This window comes from Odocoileus virginianus, chromosome 30 (genome assembly GCF_023699985.2).
Source record: "Odocoileus virginianus isolate 20LAN1187 ecotype Illinois chromosome 30, Ovbor_1.2, whole genome shotgun sequence".
In the NCBI taxonomy this organism is placed as follows: domain Eukaryota; kingdom Metazoa; phylum Chordata; class Mammalia; order Artiodactyla; family Cervidae; genus Odocoileus; species Odocoileus virginianus.
In genome coordinates this window covers 22,408,019-22,431,667 of record NC_069703.1, presented here as the reverse complement: position 1 = coordinate 22,431,667, position 23,649 = coordinate 22,408,019, and the positions used below count along the sequence as shown (strand labels likewise).

General features: G+C 51.9%; 3 protein-coding genes across 12 annotated transcripts in view; 1 reads left to right on the top strand and 2 right to left on the bottom strand.

The window, feature by feature from the left end:
* Window positions 1-386: 386 nt before the first annotated feature.
* On the bottom strand, window positions 387-5,208 carry BCS1L (BCS1 homolog, ubiquinol-cytochrome c reductase complex chaperone). Of its 7 annotated transcripts, none has more exons than XM_020904755.2 (8): window positions 5,120-5,208; window positions 2,510-2,878; window positions 2,269-2,408; window positions 1,867-2,061; window positions 1,586-1,649; window positions 1,186-1,355; window positions 843-960; window positions 387-699 (listed from the first exon to the last, which is right to left on the bottom strand). In XM_020904755.2, the coding sequence occupies exons 2-8, from the start codon at window positions 2,827-2,829 to the stop codon at window positions 447-449; spliced, it is 1,260 nt and encodes a 419-aa protein (XP_020760414.1). In that variant the 5' UTR covers window positions 2,830-2,878; window positions 5,120-5,208; the 3' UTR covers window positions 387-446. The 7 variants fall into 7 exon arrangements, with proteins under 7 accessions (XP_020760414.1, XP_020760413.1, XP_020760410.1 ...); XM_020904754.2 differs by having other exon boundaries at window positions 5,037-5,124; XM_020904751.2 differs by lacking the exon at window positions 5,120-5,208 and adding an exon at window positions 4,081-4,168.
* On the top strand, window positions 4,139-23,221 carry ZNF142 (zinc finger protein 142). Of its 4 annotated transcripts, none has more exons than XM_020904729.2 (10): window positions 4,139-4,228; window positions 4,736-4,888; window positions 7,453-7,766; window positions 9,918-10,517; window positions 11,819-11,953; window positions 13,098-13,922; window positions 16,442-16,619; window positions 17,560-20,491; window positions 21,245-21,350; window positions 22,284-23,221. In XM_020904729.2, the coding sequence occupies exons 3-10, from the start codon at window positions 7,487-7,489 to the stop codon at window positions 22,751-22,753; spliced, it is 5,526 nt and encodes a 1,841-aa protein (XP_020760388.2). In that variant the 5' UTR covers window positions 4,139-4,228; window positions 4,736-4,888; window positions 7,453-7,486; the 3' UTR covers window positions 22,754-23,221. The 4 variants fall into 4 exon arrangements, with proteins under 4 accessions (XP_020760388.2, XP_020760387.2, XP_020760389.2 ...); XM_020904728.2 differs by lacking the exon at window positions 4,139-4,228 and adding an exon at window positions 4,318-4,480; XM_020904730.2 differs by lacking the exon at window positions 4,139-4,228 and adding an exon at window positions 4,487-4,568.
* The window catches only part of PLCD4 (phospholipase C delta 4), a 23,959-nt gene continuing 23,319 nt past the window's right edge, over window positions 23,010-23,649 (bottom strand). The window contains exon 15 of the mRNA XM_070458638.1: window positions 23,010-23,637. The gene's annotated coding sequence lies outside the window, so the exon portion shown is untranslated. The remainder of the gene's footprint in view (window positions 23,638-23,649) is intronic.

Below are 23,649 nucleotides of genomic sequence, written 5' to 3'. Positions count from 1 at the left end.
AGAGTAGCCCCAATTTTGTTCTGAAGTCTCTTCTAAGAGATCGAGGTCTAGGTAAAGGAAGAGTGACATCTCAGCTAGAATAGTGGGTTCCAAGGAAAACTAGAAGAGGCCAACATTTAAGCAGACTATGCAGGCCCCACCCTGCTACATAAGCCACTGTATATGGGGCCGCATCTCTGTCTATATGTATTTGAATACCTTTAGGTGGAGGATAGTACTTTCCTGTTTACTACAATCTCTTTTTCCCATTTTGTCTTAGGGAGGCTGTGTCCCTAGTATTTGTATACGTGGATACCTGAGGGTCCCTGGAGGTATCTATGTTTACAGCCCCAGGATTTTACTCAGGTGCCAACACGGGGAGGTAGGAGGGAAGTCAGACACTAGAGTAGCTTGGCAGGTGTTTATTGATCTCCTGGAGGAGAAGAAAGCTGGGCACAGCCCAGCTGTCAGCTTCTCAGAGATTCTGCATTCTGAATGGCCCCTACAGGGTCATTTTTATACAGCATGAAGTGGCCCTGCACCTGGGCAGGACTGATCTGCATTGTAGCTTGAAGGACACGGTCTGCAAAGGTCTCAGCCAGGGAAGTTGCTTGCCCGGGGTAGAACCTCTGGAACATCTGGGTCAGTTGCCAGCGTGAGCAGTGGCCCACGTACTCCTTCATGTCTACTCGCCCGGGGCGTATCAGGGCAGGGTCAAGCCTAAAAGGAGAAGGCAGCGAAAGCAGTCGTGAGCTGCAGCGCCACTGGCACCCCCCAAAATGGTTCCTCCAAAACTCCTGATCTTCCAGAGACGCTGAGGGGGGTGGAGTCTTGCCTCCAGGTCTGAGTACCTCATTCCTTACCTGTCGACATGGTTGGTGGTCATGAATACTATGCGTGCTTCGGTGGAAGCCACACCGTCCAGGGCGTTGAGCAGCCCACTGAAGGTGAGCCGGCCTAGACCTTGGTACTTTATTGGGTCTGGAGGAAGGCAGAGAGGAAGCATGAGTGAGCACAGCCCTGCTTCAAATTAGCATCCCTCTCTGCTCCCTGCCTACCGTGCCCCCTACTTATCCCTGTCTCCAGTGGACTGATTGCTAACCCAGGTGTCCCCACCTGCTCTCTGGATTTCTCCTTTCCTCCACTGTTCCTCATTTAGAAAAACCCCCTCTCCCCACCTGTGCCGTGAACATCCCCCTCACTCACTCTCGGCGGCCAGGTCTCGACTGAGAAAGGCAGCATCCACGTCCTCCAAGAGCACCAGGCTCTGCTGTGGGGCCACGCTCAGCAGGTGGTTGAGCCGGTCATCTGAGAGGCTGGAGTCTGTGAGACTCAGCAGGCAGATGCTATGCTGCAGTTCCCCAGCCAGGGCTGTGCTATGGAGGAGGGGTGATAGGTAATTGGCAAGCTGGGAACTGGTCCTTGGGTCTAACTGCTTGTTCCTCCCAGTACTAGCTTTGAATCCGAGGCCTAACCCTTCCACCACCTCACACTATTGTTCCATGTGTCTCATGTTTTCCTGTTCCCCACGTTTGTTTCCCTTTCCAGCCCCACCAGCCCAATTTCTCTCCAGTTTGAGGGTTAAGAGAAGTTTGACTCTACTCACATAAAACTGCTCTTTCCGCAACCAGGGGGCCCATAGAGTAGGTAGCCACGTCTGTAGGGAATGCCTAGGAATACACCCAGGATGATCAAGACAAATGAATCATGTACTCTGCCCTAGATGTCCACACTCATCCCCAACCCTGCTCCCTGGAGGCCTGATGGCCTTGGCATTGGAAGAAATCATTCCTTTTAGGCAACCTTTATTTCCCCTTCATCTATGGGGATGAGGATAGAGCTTTGTATGTGCCCCATCTGGCCACCAAGACCTCAGCTGCTTCTCACCTCTGTCAGTGTACCACTTGGGGTTATCAATGAATTCCCGGATGTCTCTGACAATTCGGTCAGTCAGACCCTGTTCGAGAACCACAGAATTCAGAGGCCGCCGCCGGCGTGGATAGCCAAAGGGGCGCCATTCAGAGCCCACAGCAGTGTACATCACTGTCTTCCCTTCCTCCTGCTGCAGAGCTAGTTCTCGAGCTGGGAGGGGGAAGATGAGACAAAACCCATAATTACCCTTTGCCATACTACTAGGCAGAACTTCCCAAACGGTCCCCTGGCCCTGCTCCCATGGGCCCAGATCCTCCTATTTGGCCTCTCCAAGCTTCTCTTCCTTTGATGTCAAATACTCCATCCCTGCAACTGCCACTCCCTACCCCCAAAAAGGCTGTCTATGCCATCCCACACCTTCCTCTAGGATGTTGAAGAAAACTTTTCTGTCAGTGCCCAGAGCTGTGAAGGTGACAGATTCCCAAGGAGTCCCCGTTTGCAGGTCTATCATCTGCATCTCTCGGCTCCGTTCCACCCGGATCCATTTCCCCTGATACCTGAATAAGAACGAGCAAAATGAGGTGAACAAGCAGGCCAAGTCCACCTCCTCTCATTCTCCGTTTCCACTCTCAGAGCCCTCTCTGGCTTCCAGCCTTACCAGATAAAGTGGTTTCCAGGGCTGGGGACAAATTCAAACTTAGTGGAGATGCGGCCACTCTCGTGCTGAAGGTACGACGTCTCGACACTGAGGTGCTGAGTTCGGGTACTGTGGCGGGTAAGCCAGCTAAGCAACCAGGCATAGCTCCGGTCTCGAGCAGGGACTTCCAGTGTGATCATGTAATGGCGCCGGAATGCCACCAAGCCCAGTTGGGCACCCTTCCGGGCCAGGGCCAGGGCAGTGCCCAAACCCACCAGCCCAAATCCAGCCCCAAAGTAGGGATTGTCCTTCAGGGCCAGAACAAAGTCTGAGAGGGGCATCTTGAAAGGAAAACACTGAACCTCACGGGCCCCGAGGCATTTTCAAGACCTGGAGATGGGATAAAGCACAAGATTAGTTTAAAAAAAGGACAAATTCCTCTCCCACCCCACAGAAGCTGGGAGAGGAATGACAGGTCAGTATTACAATGTGCTTCAATATCCTCCCTTCGTGGGGTGGGGCTGGTGCTGGACCCAAGGGATGAGACTCTGAGCCATTTGTCCCATTTTGCCTTTCATTATCCTGTTTCATACCTGTGTCCTGCCAGACGACTATTCTGGAGATTCCTTAAATTTGACTGAATGATATAACTGACTTCAGGATAATAGATGGACAGCATTTTTGTGGTCCCTGGGACCAGCTGAGATAGAAAGGGGCCCACTGGCCAGAATGAGCAGGGGATGAAGAAGTTACTCTCTTCTGTCAACCTGTCAATATCCTCATGCCTTGCTATCGCGGATCATGTCCTCCAGATATCCTCTCATCTACTTTACATGCTAATACCCTGTTAGCCCTGCAATTACCTCCCACCTAAACTGTCTTCAAAATTAATTTTAATTCTTGAAGTGGCATCTTAGTGGATCTCCACTTTGGTCATGCTTCATTCACCAAACTGCTACACAGGGGTCGATTTTTCTTCATAAGGCTCCGCTTCAATGCCATTAGTTTTCCCTCCTCCAACACCTCCCAATGACTGGCTCTCAACAGGTCTCTGAATTAGGTGAAAACTCCTCTGCCTACACAACAAGGGGCCCACGTAGCTTTAATGGCTTAGTTCCCAATATTCTCTGTTGAACAAATATACAAGCCTCCTTCCTCCTTGATTCGGAATGGCCATTTTATTTCCCCCGATCTCTATAGAGTTCAAATCTCGCCCATCTGCTACCTTCTCCACGGAGATATACCCGAATTCCACCCCCTGCCCCGCAAAAAAATATGATTGGGCCTGATTCTAGGCTGTAAAATCCCGAAGGGGTAGGAGGTCAAATCGTTTCTAGCACACTTCACTCGACCGCCCGCCGGTTTGCTTTCTGCCGGCACGCAGTGCGGTGAATTGACAGCAGTGACCTCTGCTGAAGCTCAGAACAGGATCCAGAATTCCAAAATTCCTATGCGTGGGAGGTCACAGACAAAGCCCTTTCCGCTCCCGGTCCTTGTCGGACGCCCAGAAGCCTCCTGCCGAACCCGCTCCACACCCCAGCTCGCGCGTCCAGCAGCGTGGTTTGCAGCAATCGCTCACTCCTCCCCCTTACCGCCATGACTCTCTGGCCCTTCCTCTCGATGGTTTCACCCCTCGGCTCTTTGGGGACTCTCCACTTGGCTTCGCCCCTGAGTTCTTTCATCTACTTCCCGTCACTCCCACCGAGACGGCCACACCACTCTGCTCCACAACTCTCGATGGTATTCTTTGGGCTTCAAGGCCACGGGCGGTGAGGACGGGGGCGGGGCGGGGGGGGGGGGGGGCGGGAAACGATAGGAAGAACCATAGAGAGAGTACTCCACCAGCCTCACAAAGGAAGAGAGAGCGGCCTCCATATGCCGCGGTCTTAGAGGTTTCTGGGCCGGAGGCGGTCGCACAAAGAGAGTCCCGGGAGGCCACTCCAGCCTCTGGACGACCATAGAGATGAGGCTCCTGCCCGCCTAGGGCCGGAGGTAAGCCGGAGGCTGCGGGGCGGGAACTAACAGGGAGTGCAGGCGGAGCAGGCCGGAGGCAAAAGTTTCTCAAACCGCAGGATGAGGGGTAGGCCTGGGCGATGGGAACGCTCGGGAGAAGTGCGGAAGGGAGCACAGCGACGAGCGAGGCCCCGGCGCATCAGATCAGCACCCCCGGCGTCATTGCTGTGGACCCCACCCGGTTACCCCCTGCCTCTCCTTAGGACAGTAAGCATGACGATGCTCCCTCCTTAGCCTTGCAGGTTACAAAACGATTTTCCCGTTTGCCGGCAATTGTGATTCCCGCTCCCGCCCAAAGATGTGGACGCTGTCATCGCCTCCACTTTACAAACAGGAAAGCTGACGTCCCGGGAAGCGAGGGGACTACAATCTGTCCAAGGCCACGCGGTGAGTAGAGCCCACGGGTGCCTTGGTCCCCAGACCCGATCTCACCCTTTCCCCAGGCCTTCCCTTTGCCTGAATGTGTCCTTTCTCCCTCGGTACCGCTGCCCCGAAAATAACCTCATTTATTCTCTTGTGCCCACCCGTGTCCCACCTCACTCCGCCTTCCAGCGTCTGAAGGTTCTCGGTCTAGACGACACCCCCTCCTCCTTGGCTCCCCGTTAAGGCAATTATTACCGGAGCTGGAAGATTCCTTAGAGCCGCGATAAGTGGAGTCTGTGGTTTCCAGAGAACCTTCTGAGGGCGGAAGTGCGCTGTCCTACCACCTTCTGAATTTCCCTAATCTGAGGCTTTCAGTTGTAGAACTCTCACCTACAAAATTATTTTCTAGCCCTAGGCGCCCCTTACCTGACCTTCATGGCTTAGTTTCATGAAGTGCTTATACTATCATCCTTAATTCCTAATACTCAGAGCAAACTAATTTTAGCAGTGTATAACAGGATATGCATTGACATTCACTTCTGAGTTGAGTTCCAGTGTTCAATATTAGGTCATAGTCAATGAATGAGAAATTTCTCCAGGTGTGTTACTTTATACATAAGGCACCTCTGGTTAGTTACCTTAGTAGAAGCCTAGCCTTGCATTTCTGTGTCTGCAGTTCTTAACTGTGTGTGAGTGTGTGCTCAGTCCTGTCCAACTCTTTGTGACCACATGGATTGTGGCCCATCAGGCTCCTCTGTCCTTGGAATTCCCTAGGCAAGCATACTGGAATGGGTTGCCATTTCCTGCTCCAGGGGATCTTCCCAACGCAGGGATCAAACCTGTGAATCTTGTGTCTCCTGCATTGGCAGGCAGATTCTTTACCACTGTGTCACAGTTCTTCATTAGAATCCCTTGTCTTACTTGCATAGGCCGTTGTGGTTTATGTTCAGTGAAGTGATAACTTCAGTAAAATCCACTCAGAAAGCTCCAAGTCTAGGGAGGGAGACTGACAAATAGTGCAGTGTGACATATTTCTTTTTTTTTTTTTTTTTTTTTTTGTGATGTGTTTCTGATAGAGCTGTGTACGAGGTGCCCTGAGGACCCAAGAGAGAGAAACTTCAATGAACTGTGTCAGGACGCCACCATAGTAAAGTGACATTGATTTATTTGGCTGCTCCAAATCTGAGTTATCTTTGATCTTACTTGTGTGGCATGCAAACTCCTAGTTGTGGTATGTGGGATCTAGTTCCCTTACCAGGGCCCCCTGCATTGGGAGCACAAGTCTTAGCTACTGGACTACCAAGGAAGTCCTTGTACAGATTCTTAAAGGATAGTTAGGAGCTGGTGAACCAGACAAGAGAGCTGGCAAAGGGGAGAAGGCCCATCAGGCTGAGAGATGTATAGTATATAGAAGCAGAAGAGAATGTGGTGAGTCTGGGAAAGGGCAAATCAATGAAAAGTTGAATCACTGGCTCAGAGATCTTCTGCAGAGAGAGGTGGGAGATGAATCTAGAGAGGGCAGCAGGGCCAGATCATGAAGGAAGGGCTTTGAGCTAAGAAATAGTGAGATCCTAATATGTTAAGAGGGGAAGGGACCGCTGAGATCCCTTGAAAGTGAAAGTCGCTCAGTTGTGTCCGACTCTTTACAACCCCACAGACTATACAGTCCATGGAATTCTCCAGGCCAGAATACTGGAGTGGGTAGCCTTTCCCTTCTCCGGGGGATCAATCCAACCCAGGGATCAAACCCAGGTCTCCCACATGGCAGGCGGATTCTTTACGAGCTGAGCCACAAGGGAAGCCCAAGAATACTGGAGTGGATAGCCTGTCCCTTCTCTGGCCAATCTTCCCAACCCAAGAATTGAACTGGGTGTCCTGCATTGCAGGTGGAGTCTTTACCAGCTCAGCTATCAGGGAAGCCCTGATAGCTTGGCCCCACCCAATTTTGTTGCAGATAAGAGAACTGAGATCCAGATTGCTTACTGATATGACAAACTTCACTTAGCTTCAAGAAACAGTCTTTATTATATGGGTCACAACTTCTTGTCTCTTTCCTATATTCACTCCTATTATCATTTTTATGCTTTTTATTCTAAACATTGTCTCTTTTTTTCTCCTTTAGCCATGAACTTTATTGTTTGAATATTTGCAACTATTATTCTATACACAAATTTTAATTTCTTACAAAGCTCTGTATTCCATATTGCTAGGTCACTTCACTTTCCATTTTATGCCACATTTCTATCAAGAGATATTTCCCCAAATCACAATCTACCTGATTGTGTATTGCTGTTGTTGTTCAGTTGCTAAGTTGTGTCCAACTCTTTGTGATGCCCTGGACTGTAACCCCCCAAGCTCCTCTGTCCATGAGATTTCCCAGGCAAGAATACTGGAGTGGGTTGCCATTTCCTTCTCCAGGTAAACATTGTCTTAAAAAAAAAATGTCTGTGTTAACTAAGTATGGCATGCTGCCATGCAAGGAGATGCCTAATTGGGGCAGGCACTGGGCTGTGCACCCACACCAACTGGGAAGAAAGTGAGAGATCTAATTATATGTTGTTTGATTTTTCTTCTGGTTGGTTTATCAGCATATAAGAAGCCACAGCACAGAAACTGGTGGTGATGACAGACACCGTGTTGGACTCACAGCCAGCCAACAGCACTGGGGAGATGGATGGACTGTGCCCTGAGCTACTGTTGATCCCCCCACCTCTCTCTAACCATGGAATCCTAGAGCCTGTCCAGAGCCCCTGTCCTTCTGGGAACCCTCCACCTTTGCCTCCTGACCCAGGCTGCCTGTTGGTAGAAACCACAGCCACTGAAGAGGACACAGGGAACATGGAAATCATTGTGGAAGCAGTAGCTGGAAATCTGTCCCCAGGTGCTCCTGGAGAGACTCCAGGTATAAACACAGTTGCTAGCAGGGCAGTAGGATAAGCCAGCCTTTTTTTTTGTCTGTGCTATTTTTAATCCTTGTCTATAAACAAGATGAAGACACAAGATAGCATCCTATTTTTATACTTAGAGATGTTGTAATTTGATTTGCAATTGGTGAATGTTGATTGGAGGCTGGAAAGTTGACTGGTGCACAACTTGTACCAAGCTCTTGGCAGTCTATCCCTGAGAGGGCTTCATGTCTGCTAGGCGGTAATCCAGGAGGGTAGACCTTTCTGACACCTCTGCCCAATTCTTACTGCTATAGTCTTCAGGGATTCTTTTCTCCACATTTACCCTCCCACCCAGGGACTGCAGCCAGGGTTTAGGCAAAAGGCCCAGCCTCTCTCCACCACCCAGGGCTTGGCAGGGCTTCCTAGAGGTAATCTGCTATTTCCCTGCTCTGATTTCTTGTGGATAACATATTTAACTCACCCAAGGCATGCGTTATGACTGGGAGTTGAACAATTTATGTTAGAAGAAAGATTCTCCCTGTTATTCTTCCTACAACTTCTTATTTTGGGGTAGCTTCCCTGTTTTTTAACTGTCATCTTCCAGCTACAATTGTACCAGTTTTCCTTGGCAGTGTGCAAAGAATACAGGGAAGGATTAGCTAGTTTGATCATATAATATTTCTAAACTTTAATGTGGTGAAAGAAATAGTAAAGAAATTGAGAAGGAACCTAGAAAGACATTTGCAGTATATAAGAGTTAATATCTTTAAAATTCAAAGAGCTTTACAATAGGAAAAATAAACAGTTTTTTTTTTAAAAAAAGGGGGGAAAAGAAACCTACATGCAATTCACTAAAAAAAAAAAAAAAAAATAGTCACTAACCATAATCTCACTAAAAGACAAATTCCAGTTAAAAGTACCTATGAAAAAAAAAAGTACCTATGAGATGTCACTTCTGTTTTGCAACACTTGGGCAAAAATTAAGCTTTTTTTTTTTTTTTTTTTTTTAATAAAACGTGTTGGTAAGGCTATGGGAAGCGGACACTATCTTATATTTTATGGAGAGTATAAATTAGTGTGATCTTTTGAAGGTCAATTTATCCACATAACAAAATTTAAATGAGTGTACTTTGACCCAGTAATTCCACTTCTAGGGATCTGTTCTATAGAATGTGTCACATACACACACAAAGATACAAGAATAACGATATGTGGGGCAGCTTTCTATACAGTGTTTGGAAACAACCCAGATATCCATCAGTAAGAGTGATTTCATTTTGCTTTATCCATGCTCTGAAGTATTGTGAACTGGACAAAAAAAATATGAGCTAGATCTAAATGTACTACTTTTAGATAAAAATGTCTTTGATATATAGCGAGTAGAAAAAAGAAAAAGCAAATTATGAAAATGTGACCCCATAAGGCCTGAAAGGATATAGACCAAATTGTGTGTGTGAGCTGGGAGGTGGATATTCTTATATAGATGTGCTGTTGCTCTGAATTTTTATTTAAACAAAGAAAAATATAAAGAGAAAAAGACCACCAGAATGCAGGACAAACCTGGACTCCACCATTAACAAGCATGGTGGCCTTAACCTTGCAGAATCCCAGGTCCCTCTTCTCATAGGGCAGTTGGAGGACCAAGTGGAAGTGTTTCCTAAGCCTTTCTTTGTCAAGGTCCTGCCATTACTTAAGAAATGGCAGCAATTACTATGAATGTGACTTGGCTCATTTCAGAAAGGATGTCCTCCATTTTATGAGTCACTGTGCATTTGAAAGTCTTTTCATAGAATATAAAAGTAAATGTATATATCATCATGTATGTCACAGAGGTTACCCCCAGATTGTCATTTTCTTCTTGTGAGAGTTTCTAATTTTTTATTTGGGCAAAATATATCACCTTTTCTTAATGCTTTTTGGATTTGGTTAATGCTTGTTACTTTCACTTCACAAATATTTATGAAATGCCTACTTTGTGCTGAGTATCATGTAAGATAGACCATCCTTGACCTTAGGGGCGTACAGTCAGGTGTAGAATCAGACTTAAGTCCATCTCCATTCCACAGACATGAAAAGATCCACTTATATTTTCTGCTGGTAACTAACTCCTCTGAGTCTCATTCTTTCTGATTCTGTGCCTTTCTCTGTCGGTCCTCTGCCTACAGGTGTCCTGGTAAAAGTGGTGGAGGTGTACTTCTGTGAGCGCTGTGAGCAGAGCTTCGCAGAGCCCACTCTGCTGGCCCTGCACCAGTGCACTGAGACCCTTATTCAGCCCGTGCAGGGCCTCCCTACCCCACCCTGCTCTGTAGAGCTGCCCCCCAGCAACCTCACTCTCCCCAGCCCTCTGCAGGGCCAGAGCCCACCAGATAGCCCCCTGCAATGCCCTGTGTGTAGACAAGAGTTTGCCCAACCCCAGGCCCTGAAGAGCCACTTCAAGATGCACCGGGGCACCCCTGACACCTTCTCCTGCCCAGAGTCTGGCTGTGTGTTCTCCACTCAAGAGCGCATGGGGCTCCAGCAGCACCTGAGGCAGACCCACAGAGCACTTCCAGTGCCCTGTTCCTTCCGGGGCTGCCCCCTGCTCTTTGGGAGCCAGCAGGGCATGGAGCTGCACCGGCAGGCCCATTACCCTTTCCACTGCAACCGCTGCAGCTTCGTGGGCTCCAACGTCAAACTCTTCCGGCAGCATCAGCGGAGTCATGGGGCCAGGATGCAGCGAGAACCGTCTGCTGTAACAGGTCTTCCATCCCAGGAGCTGCTGCCAGGTATGAGGTCAAGGGCCTAGCAGTCCCCTGACTGTTCTAGGCAGTCCCCTGGAACTGCCTGGAACACAGTTGCAGTCGGTCTGTAGAAGAGGCAGTTGTTACAGATGCCATGAATGTATGCATGAATTTAAGAGAATCCAGAGTAGTGGCTCAGGAGGTCAGAATTACTGACTGATGTGGGAAGGCATCTAGACATCCTGGACCAGGCAATGAATGAAGATTGGCTTAGGCTACACTGAAGTGATTTAACCAACATCTCTTCTGATCCATCTCAGAACTTTCTGAGGGCGGAAGCTAAAGTGCTCTGCCCGTCAGTGGCTGTAGCCACTGGTGGAATGCCTGTGGACTCCTGTTAGAGCAAGTGGAATTGGGCAGGAGAAGCTGGGCTTATTTTAAAAAGAAACCTTCAATGGAGGTGGTGCTTTAGTCATTCTTATTCCTGGTGGTCCCAAAAAGAGAGCATGAGGTAAGTAGAGAAGCAGGAGGAAATAGAGAAATCACACCAGTGGGGCCAGGGTTCTGATGAGAGAATTTGGCTTGCTAACACTGATTTGTGCTATGGTGCAAACAGAAGATTCTTCTTTCCTGGAATGAAAAAGTCATACATCTTTGCCTTACCGTGACAGCTGCCTCTATTGAGGGATAGAAGGAATGGGTTTAGGAGCGCAGGGTGTGTCCCTGAGTTGCTGAGTTGGATTTTTCAGTAGATGTTTAGCTCAGGGATGTTCGCCCGCATTGAGCCACCAACTGTTGGCCCTGGGGACCTGAGTCAAGGAAGTACCGTCTAGTCTGTCCTCTACCTCTGTGCCCCTCTCCCCACTCCAGTGACCTCAAAGCTCTTACCTTCAAGCGGTCTGAGTTTGGTGTTATCCGAGGTTTGATTTACTTTGAGAAAGTGAAAGTCTCTCAGTCATGTCCAACTCTTTGCAACCCCATGGACTATAGCCTGGCAGGCTACTCTGTCCATGGGATTCTCCAGGCCAGTATACTAGAGTGGGTAGCCATTCCCTTCTCCAGCGGATCTTCCCACCCCAGGGATCGAACCCGGGTCTCGTGCATTGCAGATGGATTCTTTACTGTCTGAGCTGCTAGTGAAGCCCTTGATTTACTTTAGACTGGAGCATTACTAACAGCTTAGCTCCTGGTCTTTCTGTCCCCGTGGGAATAAATGTATGTGCTTAGAACCCAGGATTTTCTTATGCTACACGGTGAGAGGTGATTCTTCCCAGCCAGTAAGAGGGAAATTCGAGCACTCAGTGCTGCACTGGCTTCTCTAGTCATCAAGTTGTTTGTACCTACAGCTCCCAAAGTGCCTCCAGGAACAGGAGGGCCTTCAGAGGAGACAGGAGCACCCTTACCTGGGCAGGAGTCAGCGGAAGAGGAGATGGAGGAGCGTGGTAGCCTGAAGAGCTCCCAGAAAGCCCTTGAGCTGGAAGGTAATGACACGATGGGCTTGAACCTCTCGGTGGGGAGGAACAGACGGAGGGGGCCTGGCATTGAGGCTCAGGGGTTTGGTTTTCTGAGTTTTGGTTCACAGCCTTCCGTTCCTAACATTCTTCTTCGACACAACTATGGGGAAGTGATAGATGGGCACAGTCCCTGGTGACACAGTGCATGTGGACTAAGTCACTTCGGTCTGACTCTGCAACCCTCTAGCCTTCCAGGGTCCTCTGTCCATGGGATTTTCCAGACAGGAATACTGGAGTGGGTTGCCGTGCCCTCCTCCAGGCGATCTTCCCGACCCAGGGATTGAACCTGTGCTTCTTAACGTCTACCTGCATTGATAGACAGATTCTTTGTCTACCTGCATTGACAGGCGGGTTCTTTACCGCTGGTGCCACCTGGGAAGCCCCTGGTGATGCAGGGGAAAGGTAAATAGCATTTTCTTTCGGCGCTGGCTTTCCTCAGGCAGAAGGCTCTTCTGTGGGGAGAGAGAGGGTGATATTCATAGTATGAAGATGCCAGAGGCTGTTTTGTGTGACATGGAGCCCCCTAGGACTGCATTTCTGAACCCTTGCATTCCCGGTTTTCCATCTGAGTAGAACAGCATTTGAAGCCCATCCCACAGGGAGCATATTTACCAACAAATGACCAGGAAGGATCTGATTATATTTATTACCAGCTCTCTGACTAGAGTATTCAGAAGTAGGAGTACTTTATCTTGTCTTCCCTCTGCTCAATCCCTGTGAAGTCCTTCTCCTTCCAACCAGCACTCCTGATTCTTCTGCCTGCCCCCATGGAGGGCAGGAGGAACAAGAATGTTCCATCAAGATTGTTTTGAGCTTTTCTGGATAGAGGCACAGGGATAGAGGGTGGCTGGGTGAAGCACTTCTTACAGGCCACAGCATGGTCTGAGAAGTCCTTGTGATTTTCTTTCTCTAAATACTTGAATGTCTTGTCTCTTCTTTGAGCCTGCAGAGTTTGAGATGCTACTGTTTGGTTTCCCGGAGAGAAAGGAGCGAGACCATGCAGGCATGCATGTTTTTTCTGGGCAAACTGTGGTTCTCCCAATATCCGGTCAGTCCCTGGCCTATCGAAGAATCTCACTGTCAACCCTCCCCGCCTTTGTCCCTCTCCCAGGCACTGTGGCTTCTGGCACCGAGTCCCTCTTCAAGACCCACATGTGTCCAGAATGCAAGCGCTGCTTCAAGAAGCGAACTCACCTGGTGGAGCACCTACACCTCCACTTCCCAGACCCCAGTCTCCAGTGCCCCAACTGCCAGAAGTTCTTCACCAGTAAAAGCAAGCTCAAGACCCACCTGCTGCGGGAGCTGGGCCAGAAGGCCCACCGCTGCCCGCTGTGCCACTACAGCGCTGTAGAGAGGAACGCCCTCAACCGCCACATGGCCAGCATGCACGAGGACATCTCCAACTTCTACTCGGACACCTACGCCTGCCCCGTCTGCCGGGAGGAGTTCCGCCTCAGCCAGGCCCTGAAGGAGCACCTCAAGAGCCACACCGCGGCCGCCGCGGCTGAGCCACTGCCCCTCCGCTGCTTCCAGGAGGGCTGCAGCCACACGGCACCCGACCGCAAGGCCTTCGTGAAGCACCTGAAGGAGACCCACGGGGTGCGGGCCGTGGAGTGCCGCCACCACTCCTGCCCCATGCTCTTTGCCACGGCGGAAGCCATGGAGGCCCACCATAAGAGCCACTATGCCTTCCACTGCCCCCACTGTGACTTCGCCTGCTCCAACAAGCACCTGTTTCGCAAACACAAGAAGCAGGGCCACCCCGGCAGTGAAGAGCTGCGCTGCACCTTCTGCCCCTTTGCCACCTTCAACCCGGTGGCCTACCAGGACCACGTGGGCAAGATGCACGCTCACGAGAAGATCCACCAGTGCCCTGAGTGCAGCTTTGCCACCGCCCACAAGAGGGTACTCATCCGCCACATGCTGCTGCACACTGGTGAGATGGCTTCCACCCTTTCCTCGCTCCATGTCGTGGGGGCGATGACGGTGATGATGGCGGCAAACGGGAGCTTTCCATGTGTGCCGGGCACATGGTGGGGTTTTGCATACATTGCATAGGACTCATGAGGTAAATCTAGCATCTGAAGTTCACAAATGAGCCTTAAGCTGAATGTCCATCAGCTCAGAAAGTGGTCAGGCTGAGATTTGAATCCAGGCCCTCTGACCCAGGGGCTTCCCTGGTGGCTCAGACGGTAAAGCGTCTACCTGCAGTGCGGGAGACCTGGGTTCAATCCCTGGTCAGGAAGATCCCCTGGGGAAGAGAATGGCAATCCACTCCAGTACTCTTGCATGGAAAATTCAATGCCCAGAGGAGCCTGGTAGGCTACAATCCATGGGGTCGCAAAGAATTGGACATGACTGAGCGACTTGACTTTCACTGTCCTCTGACCCAGACCCTGTGCTCTTGTGCCTCACCTTTAATGCCCTGGTGGGTTTTGCCCACCCCTAGTCAGGCATGTTTGGGAGAAGGCAATGCCACCCCGCTCCAGTACTCTTGCCTAGAAAATCCCATGGATGGAGGAGCCTGGTAGGCTGCAGTCCATGGGGTCGCGGAGAGTCAGACATGGCTGAGCGACTTCACTTTCATGCATTGGAGAAGGAAATGGCAACCCACTCCAGTGTTCTTGCCTGGAGAATCCCAGGGATGGGGTTGCAGAGTTGGACACGACTAGCATGACTTAGCAGCAGCAGCAGCAGCAGCAGTCAGGCATGTTTACCCAGCCTGTTAAAGCAAAGAAGCCCAAACCAGGACAGATGCCTGCCTTTGTAATCAGGTTCTGTGATGTGCTGTGAGAGATGGGGCTGAGGGGACTGAGCCATCCTTATATGTTATAGCCTTGGCAGCCATGACACTGAAACATGATGACGTCTCATGACCTGAAAGTTGCAGGTTTTTCAACTCAGACTCTTTAATTGGTTATTAGCATTACTGATACTTTGAGTAAAAACCAAATCAGGCTCCCTGGCTATACACCATCTGCCCATTTGTGATCTCTATGTAAGCATTGGTGGATTGACCAGACATTTAAAAAATCTCATCAAAGATTCTTTAATTTGGGAGGACAGTTTTTAGGCAGCTTGTGACAAAGCCATTGTTTTTCCCATTAAACAGTTCATTTCTATACAGGCTTTAGTCACAAAATCTCATTTTGGGGGAGGGGGGGCCTTTCCTAAAACCTCACATCAATATAGGCATATTTTCTTTTATTGTACTTCACTTTATCATTCTTAGCAGATGCTGTGTTTTTTATAAATCGAAGGTTTGTGGCAACCCTGCATTGTCAGGTAATGGTTGGCATTTTTTAGCAGTATTTTTTAATCAAGGCATGCACATTGTTTGTTAGAATGCTGTTATACACTTGATAGGCTGCAGTGCAGCATGTAAACATAACGTTTTTATGTGTACTGGGAAACCATGAAATTTGTGTGATTCACCTTGTTGCAGTACGTGCTTTACTGCAATGGTCTGGAACTGAGCCCACAGTGTCTCTGAGGTATGTTTGTGTAGCACTTTACAGTTTACGGAGTTCTTTCGTATTTATTATTCATAACAATCTTGTGAGGAAGGCAGGTAAAGATGAGAGACCTTGAACATTTAAATGGCCTGTTTCAGGATCCCACAGCTGGTACGAGAACCAGAGCCAGCTGGGTGCTTTTCTTTCACCGTCAGGGGAGGAGCTGAGTGGGTGGCAGGGGCATCCAGGAAAGGTCTTGAAAGGAGTATGGCCCCAGCCTGAACAGCCAGTGCCAGGTCTTGACCAACTTACAGGGACAGCTCGCCCTTGAGTCCTCTGGGGCATCTTATTTAAACTTCACGTCTACCATGTGAGGTCAATATTTTTGTGTCCCCCCCCCCACTGCCCCCCGCCTTTTTGGAAACCAGGAAACTGAGACTTGGAGGGGATAAATGACCTGCCCAAGGCCACAGTAGAAAACTGGACTTTCAGCCACTGCCTCATAGCTCTGTGGTTTTTCTGCTCTTCAGCTTCTTCCTCTGTAAAATGGGGTAATCAGAACACCTGCCTCGTAGGGCTGTTGTGAAGATTCAGTAAGGGGAGGCATTTTTATAAGGTGCTCAGAAAGGCGCCTGGCACATAGCACTGTGTAAATGTCAGTTGTTAATATCTTTATGACTGTGTCGGACTCCAGAGTCAGAGTTGTTAACCACGATGTCGTACTGCCTAATTTCTTCCTCCTCCTCTTCCACAAAACTAAGTGGATTGGGCTAAGTGGAGCAGTTGGCCATCAGTGCCAGTAAGCCCTATAACGAATCTAGAACTGACTTTGAAAAAAGCTGGGTCTTCGTTTCCGTCCATCTTCCGTGGTGTCGGGGTGGAGGCGTGGTCATCCAAGAGGGCCGTGGGGCAGCGCTGACTCTGCCATCAGCACCTCAGGGCACCCCTCAGGGGATCCATGTCTGACTGTGTCCTCTCCCCGCTCACCCCACCCCCACAGGTGAGAAGCCCCACAAGTGTGAGCTGTGCGACTTCACTTGTCGCGACGTGAGCTACCTGTCCAAGCACATGCTGACCCACTCCAGCAGCAAGGACTACATGTGCACCGAGTGCGGCTACGTCACCAAGTGGAAGCACTACCTCAGCGTGCACATGCGCAAGCACGCGGGCGACCTCAGGTGTGAGCGCGCGCCCCCTCCCTCGCCCGCGACCTGGGGTTAAGCTGGCCGCAGCCAGCTCCCAGCCCCGGTTCTCTCCCGGCCCTGAGAGACTCCTCCTCACACCCCTCCGCTCCTGTCACCGCCGTTCCACTGCCTCCAGCTGACCTCTGCCTGTGGCCCAGGCCGCACAGGGAGACCCCTCTGGGCTCAGGGAAGGGAGTGCAGACCCAGAGGGGAGGCCCGGAGACTGAGGTGACATTTGAGCTCTGAGCCCAGTCCTGGTGACGTAGATGGGCTATCCTTGTGACCCCGATCCTGGCACTTCCACATCCCAGCAAGTTCCCCTCTGACCCGTGGATACAGCTGGCTAGGGAGTCTGTCCTTAGCTTTCACGCCTCTGTGGAGAGTGGGCATTCGGTGCAGAAACCTGCCGGAGGGGCTGTAGCCATGTCAGCACCCTGGAAGGCTGCAGAAGTTTGCTGATTCATGATATCTTAAATTTAGGAAGAAACATAGATTAAGAGTTGGAACACAAGCCCTGAAGCTAGGCTGTCTCTGCCCTTCACTTCCTTTGTAACTTGAGACAAGTTATTAACTTCTGTGCCTTAGTCTCCTCACTGATAAAATGGAGATACCTAGTTCATAGGGTAGCAGAAAAGACGATTCAGTTAGACGATGAGGGATTTCCCTGGCAGTGCAGTGGTCAAGACTTTGCCTTCCAACGCACCAGGTACGGGTTCTATCCCTAGTTGGGGAACCAAGATCCCAATGCCTCGCGGCCAAAAAACCAAAACATAAAACAGAAGCAATATTGTAGCACATTTAATAAAGACTTTTAAGAAAATGTCTTAAATAAATCAGATGACACATATACAAGTGAGTGTGGAACCTGGCCCATGGTATGAATTTATGAGTGACTGGTAGTGGCTAATAATCGTGATCTTTCCCTCTTTGCCAGATACCAGTGCAACCAGTGCTCCTATCGCTGCCATCGGGCTGATCAGCTGAGCAGCCACAAGCTGCGGCACCAGGGCAAGTCCCTGATGTGTGAGGTGTGCGCCTTCGCCTGCAAGCGGAAGTATGAGCTGCAGAAGCACATGGCTTCCCAGCACCACCCCGGTACGCCGGCACCGCTCTACCCCTGCCGCTATTGCAGCTACCAGAGCCGCCACAAGCAGGCGCTGCTGAGCCACGAGAACTGCAAGCACACCCGCCTGCGCGAGTTCCGCTGCGCCCTCTGTGACTACCGCACCTTCAGCAACACCACGCTCTTCTTCCACAAGCGCAAGGCCCATGGCTACGTGCCCGGCGACCAGGTCTGGCAGCTCCGCTGTGCCAGCCAGGAGCCAGAAGGGGCCAGGCAGTGCCCAACACCCTCACCAGACTCAGAGCCTGCAAGTCAACTGTCTGCCCAGCCTGAGGGACCGGACCACGACCCAGGGGCTGTGATGGACCCCACCCTGATCCAAGCCCTGCCAGAGACCAGCGAGGAGGGCAGTGCTGGGAAACAGGACAGCAGCGAGGTTCCCCAGGGGGATGACCTGGTTGGCAGCCCCAGTCCAGCGGAGGTAGACGAGGGCGGCTGCACACTACACCTCGAGGCCCTGGGAGTCGAGCTGGGACCTGTGGCTGACCCGCCCCTTGAGGAAGTCACGGAAACAGCTCCTGTGGAGTTCAGGTCCCTGGACCCCTCTGGGCCCCTGAGCCTGGAAGGACCAGAGGGAACTTTGACAGAGCTGTCTACCTTTGAGGGTGCTGGAACTTCCGACTTAGGTACTGAAGAGCCCATTCTGGAAAAGTCAGTCTCTCAGCCCCCAAACAATCCCCCTTCCTCAGAGGAGCCCTCAGATGGCTGGGTGGGAACCTTCAAGGCAACTACACCCACCGAGACAGCACCCCTGCCCCAGCTCCCTGAATCCGAGTCATTACTCAAGGCCCTAAGGAGGCAGGACAAAGAGCAGGCAGAGGCATTGGTGCTGGAAGGGCGAGTCCAGATGGTCGTGATTCAGGCAGAGGGGAGAGCTTTCCGCTGCCCACACTGCCCATTCATCACCCGCCGGGAGAAGGCCCTGAGTCTGCACTCCAGGGCTGGGTGCCAGGGCCGCCGAGAGCCCCTGCTCTGCCCCGAGTGCGGCGCTAGCTTTAAGCAGCAGCGCGGCCTCAGCACACACCTGCTGAAGAAGTGCCCTGTTCTGCTCAGAAAGAACAAGGGCTTGTCCAGACCAGATTCACCCATCGCTCTGCAGCCTCTGCCCCCGGGCACCCCGGCCTCAGAGGGTGCAGAAGGTGGGAAGCCCCCAGCTGCACCATTAGAAGAAGAGATCGTGCTCCCAAGAGATGCTCCTTCAGAGCCTTCTAGGGAGCCAGAGAAGATAGGGGAGCCTCTTGCTGTGCTTTCTGGTTCTACAGTCCCTCCTGTGGGAGACTCCTTGCCCTCAGAGGCCCCTGAGAAGTTCCACTTCGAGCAGGGCAAGTTTCACTGCAACTCATGCGCATTCCTCTGCTCTCGCCTCTCCTCCATCACCTCTCATGTGGCTGAGGGCTGCCGGGGTGGACGCGGGGGAGGAAAGCGAGGGGCCATCCAGACCCAGCCTGCCCTGTCCCCCCTGAGCGGCAGGGATTCTGCACCCCTGAGCAGTGGGAGTATGGAGCACAGCCCGGGGGATGGGGAGCCGGCTCTGCTGCCAAAGCAGAAGGCGGCCCGCTTCTCTTGCCCCACGTGTCCCTTTAGCTGCCAGCAGGAGCGGGCTCTGAGGACTCATCAGACCCGGGGCTGTCCCCTGGAGCCCTCTGGAGAGCTGCGCTGCGGCCTCTGCCCCTTCATCGCTCCCGCTGCTGCCGCCCTGAGGCTCCACCAGAAGCGCCGGCACCCTGCCACCGCCCCGGCCCCAGCCCGAGGCCCCCGGCCCCCTCTGCAGTGCGGAGACTGCGGCTTCACCTGTAAGCAGAGCCGGTGCCTGCAGCAGCACCGACGGCTGAAGCACGAGGGGGTGAAGCCACATCAGTGCCCCTTCTGCGACTTCTCCACCACCCGACGGTACCGGCTCGAGGCCCACCAGTCCCGACACACAGGGGTTGGCCGCATCCGCTGCAACTCCTGTCCTCAGACGTTCGGTACCAACTCCAAACTGCGCCTGCACCGGCTGAGGGTGCACGACAAAACGCCGACCCACTTCTGTCCCCTCTGTGACTACAGCGGCTACCTCCGCCATGACATCACCCGCCACGTCAACAGCTGCCACCAGGGCACCCCGGCCTTTGCCTGCACTCAGTGCGAGGCCCAGTTCAGCTCCGAGACGGCGCTCAAGCAGCACGCGCTGCGCCGGCATCCGGAGCCCACGCTGCCCACCCCTGGCTCTCCGGCGGAGGCTGCCGAGGGCCCCCTGCACTGCACCCGCTGCGGGCTGCTGTGCGCCAGCCCCGCCAGCCTGCGGGGGCACACCCGGAAGCAGCACCCCCGGCTCGAGTGTGGGGCCTGTCAGGAGGCCTTCCCCAGCCGGCCGGCACTGGACGAGCACCGGAGGCAGCAGCATTTCAGCCACCGCTGCCAGCTCTGTGACTTTGCTGCCCGGGAGCGGGTGGGCCTGGTGAAGCACTACTTGGAGCAGCACGAGGAGACTTCCGAGGCAGCGGCAGCCTCGGCCGGGGAGGGGGACTCCGGTCAGCCCCCTCTGCGCTGCCCCTTCTGTGACTTTGCCTGCCGCCACCAGCTGGTGCTGGATCACCACGTGAAAGGGCATGGGGGCACCCGGCTCTACAAGTGCACGGACTGTGCTTACAGCACCAAGAACCGGCAGAAGATCACCTGGCACAGCCGTATCCACACCGGGGAAAAGCCCTACCGCTGTCACCTCTGTCCCTATGCCTGCGCGGACCCCTCTCGCCTCAAGGTAAGGTCAGGGGCCGTGGGGTCCGGAAACGGAAGGAAGGCAGGCTGCCCAGTGAAAGCCACCTGGGTTCTCTAATCCTGACTCTTCCATGTATTAGCTCTGTGACTTGGGTCAAGTCCCTTAACTTCTCCAAGCCTCAGGTTGCTCATCTGTGAGAAAAGGTTATAATACTGCATAGGGTTGTTACAAAGGTAGAATTCCAGGACTTCCTGGTGGTCCAGTGGTTAAGACTCTGTGCTCCCAGTGCAGGGGGCGTGGATTCAATCCCTGGTCAGGGAACTAAGATCCCCCGTGCCACGTAGCCAAAAAAGATAGAATTCCATAATATATGCTTGGCATGTGATAAAGGCATTGTAGATAATCTAGATAATAATAGCTAACATTTTTTGAGCACTTACACTGTATGTTGTGCATTAATTTTAATCCTTATGAAAATATGAAATATACTTTTACTGTTTCGCATTTTTAATAAACTGAGAATTAGGGGTTAGGTTGCCCAAAGACACAGCTAAATGAGTGGCACAGCTGAGATCAGGTATACCTGAGGTTGGCCAAATGGATCAGGGTGGTGTCCGAGTGACTGGCCTAGGGGACCTGATTGGCAGTTGGGGGTGGGGGTGGGATGGGTCAGCTTGGTGCAGGGAACAGGATTATCTGCCAGCAGTTTCTCTGCCTGCTTGCCCTATTTCCATGTCCAGTGAGTACCCATTAGGCACATGTTCTCTGGGTGCTCTCTGCTCTTCTCTCCTCCAGTACCATATGCGGATCCACAAGGAGGAACGGAAGTATCTGTGCCCTGACTGTGGCTACAAGTGCAAGTGGGTCAACCAGCTCAAGTACCACATGACCAAGCACACAGGTCAGTCTGCGTGGTTTCCACAGGCCCAAGGGGCTCCCCTGTGCCATGGCACACCCAGCCTCCCTGAGTGTGGTGTATGTCCTTATGCAGATTTGGGGTGCATATCAGTTTTCACATCAGGGGTAGTGGGTCAACTGAAAGGCCAGAATAACTTCCCAACCCACTGAAAGCCTATGAGAATCAGGAGAGGTGAACCTGGGGGTCTGGGCATGTGTGCTTTGCAAAACCTTCTCAGGGGATTGTGGCACAAGGTCACCCCTTTCCTGTTGAGAACCCCCAACTCGAGCATGAGGAACCAGATCTATCTGATTCCTATGGAGACAGGATGGAACTATTGTGAGTGAGGAGGCGAAAAGTAGAGGGGTTGCCTGTTTTAACTTGTCCTTTTTTCCCCTCCTGAGTAGAGTCCATGGACCACAGGTTCTCAGAACGGTTAATGATGGTGTGTCTTGATCACTGCATATGGCCCACCCTATAAGGGAATTAACCAGGTGCATTTCAAGACCTTCTGCCTCTCTGGATGGCACTACTTTTTACCTCTACGTCTTCCCTCTTAAATATTTTCTTTTACTTCCTGAGTTGAACAAGGAACTGTATTTAAATAGATTCCCAGTTCCATGAGTACTCTAGGACCAAAACGAGGTTGGAATTCTGCTTGTAGAAAACCTAGCATATTTGAGTCTTTATTGCTGTCAGATGGCTACTTAGGGGTCCAGTTAGTTACCAGCATCCATTGAGCACTCACTGTCTACAAGGGGTTCTGTGGAAGAAGGGCAGCACATCAGACAGGATTGGAGCATTCCAGAGACACAGTCCTTAGCTTGCTGGCTGTGTTCCTTATGTCCCAGGATCACAGTGGCACTTCTGGTCCACAAATCTGTGTTCCACCTCTTTCAGTGGCGACCTGTTCCCTGTCCTTCCCCCATCCCACAGGACTGAAGCCATACCAGTGTCCCGAGTGTGAGTACTGCACCAACCGGGCCGACGCGCTGCGCGTGCACCAGGAGACACGGCACCGGGAAGCTCGGGCCTTCATGTGTGAGCAGTGTGGCAAAGCCTTCAAGACGCGCTTCCTGCTGCGCACCCACCTGCGCAAACACAGTGAAGCCAAGCCATACGTGTGCAATGTGTGCCACCGGGCTTTCCGCTGGGCTGCCGGCCTGCGCCATCATGCCCTCACCCACACCGACCGCCACCCCTTCTTCTGCCGCCTCTGCAGCTACAAGGCCAAGCAGAAATTCCAGGTGGTCAAGCACGTGCGCAGGCACCACCCTGACCAGGCTGACCCCAACCAAGGCGTGGGCAAAGACCCCACCACCCCCACGGTGCACCTTCACGACGTGCAACTGGAGGACCCTGGCCCACCTGCTCCCGCTGCTCTGCCCACTGGACCGGAGGGCTGAATGCACCCCCCTCCCAGACACGAGGAGGGTGCGGACCCATGTGCAGACTGGACCTAAGGGCTGAGCCCCCACACCTCCCAGACATGAGGAGGGTGTGGACCCATGTGCAGACTGAACCCAGAGCCAGCCTTAGGAGCTCAGGGCTGTGGGAGGGGCTGGCTTCAGGGCATAAATGAGGCTGGAACTCTCTTGGGAACCCTCCTGGCCCGTAGTACTTGGAAGTTGATATAAAAGAGAGACCTGGACCACAAATTGATTTCTGTTGAGGCACACTGTGTTTTTGACCTGTGTGTTCCTAATTTCTTCACCATCGCCCCACCAAAGTCCTATAAGATCGTGGATTACCCATTTCATCTTCTCTTTCCTTCTTAACTGTGTCAAGTTCCTGTCTCCTCAGCATCCTCAAAACAGTTGTATCTAACCGCATGTGCCGTTGTGCCCACTGCTCCATAAAGCATGGTTAAATGATTCGTAGCTTATATAGACTCTTCCATGTCCCCGACTTTAATACTGCCAGGCTGTCTCTTAGTCCTGTTCCCTCTCAGGCCTCCGCCTCTCCTTTGTCTCCTTGCATCTCCGCTGAGTGATTGGTTCTGAAACAGGACCAGGTCTATCTTGTGTCTGTCCTAGAGCCTGAGTCAGCCCTTGTCCTGCTCCTTATTTCCAAGTCCCTTTGTCTTCTGGTAGATGGAGGATTGCTACCCACTCAGCCTTCTCGTGGAAGCAGCTTTAATTCAGCATCATCCTCAGACCAGCTCAGCTGCTGGCCTGGAGTTAAAGCACAGAATAGTGGAAGACAGACAGTTGGGGAGGTAAATCTCTCACCCAGAATTCTGTCGGTGCTTCACAGTGACTGTATCATGAATCATCTAAACTGGGACACACTGGGGAAATTA